This window comes from Phyllostomus discolor, chromosome 1 (assembly GCF_004126475.2).
Source record: "Phyllostomus discolor isolate MPI-MPIP mPhyDis1 chromosome 1, mPhyDis1.pri.v3, whole genome shotgun sequence".
In the NCBI taxonomy this organism is placed as follows: domain Eukaryota; kingdom Metazoa; phylum Chordata; class Mammalia; order Chiroptera; family Phyllostomidae; genus Phyllostomus; species Phyllostomus discolor.
The window spans coordinates 2,871,398-2,881,199 of NC_040903.2; the positions used below are offsets into that span (position 1 = coordinate 2,871,398).

At 68.3% G+C, this 9,802-nt stretch overlaps 1 protein-coding gene across 1 annotated transcript in view; it reads left to right on the forward strand.

Annotated features, from left to right (window-relative positions):
• The window catches only part of MAN2B2 (mannosidase alpha class 2B member 2), a 28,543-nt gene extending 18,976 nt beyond the window's left edge, over positions 1-9,567 (forward strand). Inside the window, 8 exon segments of the mRNA XM_028505542.2 lie at positions 1,105-1,296; positions 1,773-2,025; positions 3,084-3,194; positions 3,267-3,459; positions 4,950-5,087; positions 6,738-6,850; positions 8,287-8,395; positions 9,317-9,567. Coding sequence (XP_028361343.1) covers positions 1,105-1,296; positions 1,773-2,025; positions 3,084-3,194; positions 3,267-3,459; positions 4,950-5,087; positions 6,738-6,850; positions 8,287-8,395; positions 9,317-9,408 — 1,201 coding nt within the window. The 3' untranslated portion in view covers positions 9,409-9,567.
• The last annotated feature ends 235 nt before the right edge of the window (positions 9,568-9,802 follow it).

Below are 9,802 nucleotides of genomic sequence, written 5' to 3' on the forward strand. Positions count from 1 at the left end.
GGGGCCCGGGAGCAGGTGGGAGTGGCCTTGGAGGCCGGACCAACGGACAGGATTCTCTTCTCTTCCCTCCGTTCGAGGGGCTCAGGGGGGCTTCTTGGACACCTGCTCTTCCTTCCCGCCCCCAGCACCGTCCCTAAGACAGCCCCACAGTGGGTACAGAGGTGTCTCTTCCCCTTCGGCCGCCCGGCGGGGCGACACGCTGGTGGGAACAGGTGGCTCGGGCCACACAGGTCTGCAGCCCAAACGTGCGTCGACAGCTCTGGCCTCCCCTGCGCCCCCCTCTCCCTCCCCCGGACCCCAGTGACCGGGTGGGTGCAGGCGGCGGCGTGGCAGGGGGCCCGAGTCCTGGCCGTGCGCCTCCTGCACGTGCGGTCTCGGGGGATGTCACACTCCCACCGCGGGAGCCTCAGCGGAGAAACGGCTTTGTAATCCCTGCCCCCGGGGTCACGAGTATTTGACCACGGGAAGTGGGCGAAGGCTCTGGGTGGGACCTCCGGACAGCTCGGAGTCAGCGTGAAAAAACACGCCCTTGCACTGTAGGGGGCTGCTGGGAGGGGTGACCCCGCATCGTCTCCGTGGGCAGTTTCCTCTGTGGCAGCGTTAGCCCCGTGCTTGTGCCCCTGTGGCTCGTCATGCAGCCTCTGTCCCCTCCTCCTCTGTGATGCACTCAGGGCCAGGGAGGGACTCGGATGGGGTGTGAAGGGCTTTAAAAAATATATTTTATTTATTTACTTTTAGAGAGAGGGGAAGGGAGGGAGAAGGAGAAGGAGACAAACATCAGTGTGTGATTGCCTCTCGCACACCCCCTACTGGGGGCCTGGCCCACAACTCACACCCGTGCCCTGACTGGGAAAGGAACCGGCGACCCTTTGGTCCACAGGCCCCGTGCTCCGTCCACTGAGCCCCACCAGCCGGGGTGTGAAGGGCTTTTCTCTGAACCAAGTGCCTGAGCTTCCCGGAGCCTTTTTGCCGGTCACTCCCCTCCCCGTTCACGGCTGGTGACCGCGCAGAGGGGTGGGGGGCAGCTGGTTCCGGTTCCTGAGGGTGACACCTGGGAGACACGGCCCCCGACAGCAACACAGCGCTCTCTTTGCCGCCTGGCAGGCAGAGCAACCGGACGGTGCGCGTGACCCAGGAGTTCCTGGAGTACCGCGTCAACGGCGACACGAACCTGGGCCCTGTGTCCGATAACTACGTGTTCGCGCCTGGGCAGCCTGCAGGCCCCGCGTGGAAGGCGGTGGGGATGGAGGTCATCGATGGGACTCTCGCGACCGAGATCCGGCAGTACTTTTACAGGTGCGCCGGCCTCTGTGCGGGCTGTGCCCGGCACACAGTAGGTGCACGCGGGCCGGTGTGGAGGGCCCATCTTTGCTCAGATGCTCGGCTCCTGGGCTTGTGCTGGGCGCACGGTCGTTGCCCGATGGAAGTCGGATGAAGAGGTGAATTGCCTCCCGGTTCCATCTGCATGTGCTGGGACAGGAGCCCACGGGGCCAGGGACGCACACACGGAGGGGACCGCCAGTGTCTCCACGGACAGCACAGACAGAGGCCGTTGGGCCAGGCTGGAGCCCCGCCCTGTCGGCCCACCGGGCTCCTCCCATCCTGTCCCTGAGAAGGCACCTGGGTGCCCGGCCGCCTGCAGAGGGAGGGGGCGGGGCGGAGGCGGGGAGGGAGGGAGAAAAGCCAGAAAGGGCAGGAGCAGAGGACGGGGGGAGGGGAGGGCGTCCAGAGGCTCTAGGAGGTGGCTCACCGATGGGGCGCTTTCCCCCCAGGACGGCGAACGCCAAGAACCCCACATACGCCATCTACTCCCGCCTGGCCCACGTGCCGCGTGGCTACGACGGGGACCTGCTGTGCCAGCGCATCGAGCAGGAGCTCCGCGTGGGCCCCCTGGAGCCGAACCGCGAGGCCGTGCTGCGGACCAGCACCGACCTGCCCACCGGGCAGGTGCTCTACTCGGACAGCAACGGCTACCAGACGCAGCGCAGGCCCTACCGGCGCTACGCCAACAACACCATCGCCCGGGTACGCCCGCGGCGCCCACGGGTGCAGCCCTGAGGGCGCCTCCCCGCCGGCACGGGGCCGCAGAGGCCCTGGGGACAGCCTGTCTGGGCCCGGCCCGCGGGCTGTCGTTAGGGGCTGGAGACCCAGGCTCCGGCCAACCTGGCGCCTGCACCCCGGGGCCACCGTGTGCTGAGGGAAGTCCCTGAGGGGCCTGTCCGTACCTCGGTTTCCTCTCCTGTACCGGGAGGGGCTTGTCAGAGAGCCGTTCTGCAGAGTGGGGGGTGGCACCTGGCCGGGGCCGAGCGGGACTGACCCGTGTTTGGTGTTCTCGGCCCGGGACACTGCGGGCAGCGGGTCACAGGGAGCAGGGCCCAAAGTCCGATGCCAGGGTCAGCCCCATAGCCTTTGGCCCCAGGCTGGGTGACCTTGGGCGGGTCACTTAGCTTCCCTGCCCCTGGCAGCCCTTGTGGGAATGGGGGTAACTCCTCGCCCCAGAGCCCCGCGGGTCCCCTGGGAGAACCCAGGCGAGGAGGGGTGCTGGGCACCTCGTACGTCCCCGACACGCCTTCGGGACCTCCCTCCCTCCCTCGGGGCCCGTCACAGCGCTGTGTCCCCGCCTGCTCTGCCTCCCCCCAGTTTCTGTTCCCCACTCTCTCTGTCTGCCGGCCCTCGCCCTCTGGGGCGGGCCCCGATCTGGGTCATTTAGTCTGTCAGCCCCGGGACATCCTGCCCCGGGGGACCTGGCCTGTGGGGCCCTTCCACGGCCAGCATGGTCGGCCAAGGGCCCCTGTCGGGCCCGTATCGCCCACCCCCGGCACCCGTGTCCAGAGCGCGTCTCTGCACCCCGTTTACAGGAGGACAGAGGGAGGCCTGAGTGGGGTCAGTTCCCCGACTCATGCGGCGGGGGGAACGGGGGAGCCAGACGTGAGTCCCCCTCTGTCTGCCTGCCTCCGGGCTCAGAGCCCCTCCCTACGCCGCCTCCAGCTGCTGCTGCATCTGTGCCGGGGGCTGGCCGGGGTGGCCAGAGGTGACCCTGGCTTACCCTTTGCCCGACACCCCCGGCTATGTTGCGCCCCCAGAACTACTACCCCATGGTGCAGTCGGCCCACATCGAGGACGGCAGGAGCAGGCTGGTGCTGCTGTCGGAGCAGGCGCACGGCGTCTCCAGCCCGGGGAAGGGACAGGTGGAGGTAGGAGGAGGCCCGTCTCCCCACCCCCGGCGCCCCCAGGTGCCAGGGGCGTCACCCCACCCTTCCCCGCAGGTCATGCTCCACCGCCGGCTGCAGAACAACCTGGAGCTGTCCCTGGACTACGACGTCACACTGGACGACAACTCGGTCGCCCGCCCGGTGCTCTGGCTCCTGCTGGGACCCCGGCCAGAGACTGCCGGCCTGCAGCAAAGGAGCGCGCTGGCCCTGCAGCACCGGCCGGTGGTGCTGCTCGGGAGGCTGACCAGTACGGGGTGCCCAGAGGGAGCCAGCTGGGCCGGGGTGGCCCTGGGTGGGGCGGGGCAGGCTGTGGAAGTGCAGGGCCCGGTCCCCTCCTGAGGCAGGAGGTCCTCACGGGTGTCCTCTGAGGAGACGTGGCCAGGCAGGTCCGGGCCGCAGGGCAGGAGGGAGCGGGGCTGGGGAGGGCCTGGTGACCTGGTGACCTGTGGGATTAGGGTAGTGAGACGCTGCAGGCCGAGGTGAGGTCATGGGTCCGCACCGAGAGAGTCACCTAAGTCCTGCCGTTTGGCAGAAGAGGACCCTGGAGGAGCAGCGGGGGGTGCGGAGCCCGGGAAAGCTCGCGGATGGACAGGGAGCTGGCAGTGGCCTGGGCCTGTGGCAGGCAGGGCAGCTCCGGGCCCCCCCGGGCACCCCCCTCCCTCCCAGCACTGCCCTGAGCACCCACCCGTTCCCCGCCAGGTCCCATGCTGCAGGTTCCAGGAGCGGGCTCTGATTGGCTAGCAGCAAGGGCTGCTCCTGGGTCGGTCAGTGGTCCTTCCCGGCAAAGGCAGTCTTTCCCACATGGGGGACAGGCTGTGTCTGGGCGAGCTCCGTGGTGGCCGTGGTCGGCTCGGTCCAGCGGGCCCCACTCTGGTCTCTGTTGGAGCAAGTGAGAGAAACCCCACGTGAATGTCTGAGCCATGGAGACTTTATTCTGAGGCTCCGTAGTTGAGGGAAAGGCAGAGGTATAGCTGGGACAGGAAGCTGGAACCTTCACGAGACTGTCCCCCTCCCTCCTTTTGTCACCTGTGTGTCTCTCTGCCTGTGGAGCTTCTTCCTCCCAACCTGGGACGTGGCTGTGAGCAGCTCTGGGCCACAGGTCTTCTCCCCACAGAGGAATCGAGGCTTGGACGTTGGGTCTCAAGGGCTAAAGTCCCAGGGAAAGTTCCGATTGGTCCTGATGGGATCATGTGACCCAAGCCTGGACCAATCACTGTGGCCTGGGGTCCTGTGGGGACATGGCAGCTCCAGCTGCAGCCCAGAGTTGAGAGGAGCATTTCCTAGAAGGAGGAGGAGGGTCTGGGGGGTCTTCTGAGCAGAGAGGGCGCAGGTGACCAGATGAGAGAGGGGCTGGCACCCCAGACCCTGCACGGAAAACAGGGCCCTGTGTGAGCTCCTCGTCTGATCTGGAACAGGCAGCGACCTCTCTGGCCTTAGTCTCCCCGTCTTAGTTTGAAGTGGCTGGACATGAGATTCAGGGTCCGTCCAGCTCTTAGGCTCATCCTCTGAGCAGCTGGACATGTGGGAGGAGGGGCTTTTGGGGGGAAGGGCCTGGGGGAGCAAAGGCCAGGGTGGGAACCTGGGCGGGGGGTCAGGGCCTGCAGCATGGGCTGCTGGTGGCGAGGCTGGGGGTTGTCGGCTGTGACGGGACCACGGTGTGAAGAGCTCCAAATGCCCTGTGCGGGGGGAGGGGTCTGACCCCACACCCTCTCCCTCACCCAGCTGTCTGCTTTGCAGAGACTGGCCAGAATCGCTTGGCCCCCCGTCAGCAGGAGGCCGTGACGCTGCCCCCCAGCCTTCACCTGCAGACGCTGAGCATCCCCGGCTGGAACTACAGCTCCAACCACACGGAGCACCTGCAGAGACTCCAGACAGGTGAGGCGTGTGGCCCAGGGCTGGACTCCCCCCACCCTCATGCCCCCTGCGCACAGTTGGCTCTGCAAGGCCACCTGGTCCTTTACCTGCCAGATGGGGGGACTGAGGCCCACAGAGAGGCGTCGAGTAGCCAGGGGCAAGGTGGGCCTGGACCCGAGTCGAGGACCTGCCCGCACGGTCCTCCCGTGGATCCTTCCTAAGCCACCTCTATCTCTAGACCGCTGTCCCCACCCTGCCCAGCCCCGGGGCTGCACTCGGGTGCTGCTGCCTCCCCGGCCCCTCCGGTGGTCCTGAACGGCTGACCCCCGCCCTCTGAGCTCCGCTCATCTGACTGTCCCCGACTTCTGCTCATTCACCGAACAAGTGACTCTTGTGCTGGGAACCGGGGAGGGGCAGCAACCAAGGGAGCAATGTCTCTGCCCACCGAGCTCCCCGTCTGGCGGGGAGCAGTCGTGTCGCCGCAGTGATGACGGTGACCAGAGGGGGCTGACGCTGGCCAGGGCCTGGCTGGTCCTGCGGTGCCTCACCGGCCCCTTTGCCCTTGAGCAGCTCAAAGGCAGAGCGGACTGCACCGCAGCCACTCTCGGGTCCCCAGAGCTCCCCCCGGGACCTGGTCCCCACAGAGTAAGTCTGTGCAATTAAGAAGAGGAAAAGGAAGAGGATGATGACTGACGTCCTCACTCACATGCCCACCAACATGCTCACCATCACCCTCATCACCACCCTCACCACCGCCCTCACCACCGTCCTCACCACCGTCTTCACCACCGTCCTCACCACCGCCCTCACCACCGCCCTCACCACCATCCTCACCACCGCCCTCACCACCGCCCTCACCACCGTCCTCACCACCGCCCTCACCACCATCCTCACCACCGCCCTCACCACCGCCCTCACCACCGCCCTCACCACCACCCTCACCACCATCCTCATCACTGTCCTCACCACCACCCTCACCAGCGTCCTCACCACCGCCCTCACCACCGTCCTCACCACCGCCCTCACCACCACCCTCACCACCACCCTCACCACTGCCGCCATGACCAGGGGCCCAAAGCCTCGCCAGGCCCGGATCGTGTCCCGGGCCCTACCAGGATCACGTAGAAGAGATTTTATAAACTTCTGCTGCCATGACCAAGGGCCCCAGGCTCTGTCTGTGCAGACAGCCCGTGCTCGTCCCCCACCCAGCGGGGCCGCAGGGAGCCCCTTCGCACTGTGGTCCCCAGGGACCCGTTGATGGAGGCTGTGGGTACCACCTGCTGCCTTGGTCCTGGCGACTGGCAGGCGATGCGTCACCTCTGCTCGCTCTGCACTGGCCCCGGGTTCTGTGGCCACACGGCACTTGACAGGGGCAGAGAAGGAGAGAAAATTGCAGAGACTGGGAGCCTGGAGGGCAAGGCCATAACAACAACAACTGAGGACCGAGACCCCCCAGACGCCAGCGTCAGTCACCCCTTAGAGTCACTGGGCTGGGCGGGATCCTCCCCTGGGTGCAGTGGCCGTGTGTGTCCCCGGCTCCGAGCCTGGGCGTCCTTGTCCATCGGGGGAGGCCCGGTCCGCTGCCCCCGGGAGCGTGAGGGTGTGAAATGGAGTGCGTGTGTGACGTGCCGGGTTCACGCGGGGTCCTCACGCCGACCCCTCCTGTCCCAGGCCGTCGAGGGCAGCCCGAGGCCGACCTCCGCCGCGTCCTGCTGCGGCTGCACCACCTGTACGAGGCGGGCGAGCACCAGGACCTGTCTCAGCCGGTGACCGTGGACCTGAAGGTACTCCGCCCCCTCCCACATCCCGCTGCCTGGCCACATGTCCGGCCTCCTGGGGGGACCTTGAGCCGGGAAGGCACTTTCCAAGGGCGACAGCCCTGACTTGGAAGTGTCCGAGGTGCATCAGGACACGCTCGCAAAGGACCCAGCGTGGGCTCCGGCGGGCCCGCCCCGTGCCCCCCACCAGCGCCCCGCCAGACCGCCCTCCTCCCCAGAGGGTGCTGAGAGACGCCTCGGGCCTCCCCCAGCGGCACTCCACGAGGGGCTGTGCACTGTCCTTTGTCTCCTTTCCTACTCCCGACCTTGCTGTGGGCGTCTCCGATGCCCAGGTCCTCCGTGGAACCCGGAGAGCCCTAACGAGCCACCCGAGCCTTCCTCTGCGGTGCCTTCTGGAGCACCCCCTTTCTCGGTGCTTAGCACCAAGGGGGTCGGGGGTCAGGGGACGGCCCCTTCCTCACCTGGCTCCGCCCCATGGGCCCTCAGAGGCTGAGCGCAGGCAGGTCCGAGCCACGCGTGCCCGGGTTGGAGCGAGTGTGTCCGCGGGGGAGACAGAGGCAGCGCCTGGACGCCGGGCACCCTGTGCCGCTCCGGGGGGACAGGCGAGGCTCGGGGACCCTTAGCGGGGCAGATGGGTGGGTGGGCACCACGTGCTGCTTCTCCACGTGGACGGTGCCGGTCAGGGCGGCCAGAGCGGCCTCGGTTAGGAACGGGGCTGGCTGTGAGTGACAGCTGCCGGCTGAGGCACGGGCCCGGGGCTTTCTCGCCGGCCGGCGTTGGGGGTGGCTGTGTCTGCCCGCATTCAGATGCCTGATGCCATCCTCAGGGGCCCGGTCCCCTGTGTCCTCCCACCCAGCTGTCCTCAGCCAACTGCCTCTTTCTCTTCCTGCTGCTGGCCTGTGGTCACTCCCTGGTTCAGGCCTCACGAGCAGGTGTAAGACCAAAGTGTCGGGGGTGGCCCTCTGCGCATGCGCACCCTCCATCAGCACAGGGAGCCGCTCCCCGGCCCCCCCGCCCTCCCGGTCAGCAGACTGTCCCTGCCCTTGGACGTCCGGTCGGGCCGCCTGCCCCGTCTCTGCACGGGGTGTCCGGGCGGAGCTGCTGGGCAAGGGGGGTGGGCAGCCACGACTGGCTTCCCCCTGGGGCGGCTGTGGCCCCCACTGGGCATGGGGGCTCGACACCGGAGGGGGGTTCTGAGTGTCCGTGTGCTCCTGGGACCCACACCCAGCTGGGCGCCTGGGAAGCACGCTCCTCCCTCCCGCCTCAGTTTCCTCACCTGTGAAATGGGGCTCCCGCCCTGAGCCAGAGCATTTCCTGTGGGGATGAAACGGGGTGCGTGCTGGGCTCTGGGTGGCCGCCCCTGCTGCGGGGTGTGCTCTGCTTGGACCTGGACCCTGGTGGCTCCCCCCGCCCCCCGCCCACCTGCCCTGCTCTCCCTGCAGTCCGTGCTGCGGGGGCTGGGCCCCGTGCTGGCGGTGGAGGAGCGCTCGCTCACGGGGACCTGGGACGTGGGCTCGCTGCAGCGCTGGAGATGGCGGACGGAGGACGGAGGTTCGGGGGCCCCTGGTTCCGGCGCTGGCTGCCCCTGGTCCCCGGTGCTGGCCCCGGGGGCTGCGTGACCCAGGGCAGGCTGCCCGCCTTCTCCGACGGTGCAGCCCTCCTGGGCCCACCGCAGGAGGCTGAGAGGGGCTTCGGGGTGGCGTCCGCCCGCTGGGGCTCCCGCCCCCGCCCATGCCCTGGGCGACCCAGGCTCGCAGCTGCGCCTCGAGTGCTCTCAGTCCGCTGTGCTGTGCCCCTCTTGGCGCGGGTCCTGCCGGCTCCGGCCGACCACAGGCCGCCTCGTGCCTCCCAGCCTTCGCTCCCGCTGTCCCCCCGCCGGCAACGCCCTTGTCCCGTCACTCTGGCCAGTCCCACTCAAGCCTCCACCAAGGCCAGGGCCGGGCCGGGCGCCCCCTCTGCTCTGCCTGCCCCCGTGATTTCTGTCCCACGCACCTACCTCCTCTCGGTACCCCCACACTGGGCACGCTGGCGGGTGCTCAGGTGGACGTCGAGGCTGTGGGGGTGAATGGGCGAATGGACGGGAGGGAGGAGGGGTGGGTGGGCAGTTGGAGCCTGAGCCCCAGGGTGTGACTTCGGAGGGAGGAGCCAGTGAGATAGATAAACGGCAGCCCCAGGGGCCTCCGTGAGAAATCCGGAGGCCTTGAGTGCCGTGCAGCAGGGGAAATGCGGCCGGGTGGGACCAGTGTCCACCTCCAGCTGTCCCTCCCCCTCAGGCGGGGCCCTAGGGGGAGGGCAGCAAGAGGCCCACTGGCAGGGGGAGTCTGGGCAGGGGGGCCCCGTCACCTAATGCATCACCAGCGGAGCCACAGCAGGCTGTAGGCAGGTGTGGTGGTGGCGGGGGCGGGGGGGTGTCCTGGGGAGGCAGGGGCTCCAGGGGGCAGGACCGGACTGACCGCCTCTGCCCCACCCCAGGCGGCTCCAGGCCCCCGCCCCAGGAGGGCCCCACGGTCACCATCCACCCGAAGGAAATCCGGACCTTCTTCGTTCACTTCGGGACGCAGTGAGCGCGAGGCGGACTCTGGGCACACGGCTGCCTGGGGCCCCCAGGGGAAGGGGCCGGACCCAGGCCAGGAGAACAGCGAGGAGGGGCAGCGGGGCGGCTGCCGTCGGGTTGGCGATGGCGGGAGGTGGTCAGACCGGGGCTTCTTAGTTTTTGAAATAAAAATGCATCATAAGGACCTGGTTCTCCTCCTGGGCCTCTGGTGCCGGCCCTCCTCTCCCATCGCCTGGGGATGTCCTCTCTCCCCCCCCACCCCCCACCCCAGCTCCCTGTTTGTCCACAAAAGTCAGAGGCAGGCACAGCGGGGGGCCCATGGAGGCCGCATGGGCAGCCGCCCGCAGGCCACGGGGCTGCACGGCTGTGTGACTGGCGAGGTGGGGCGCAGGCGCTGGGGCCCC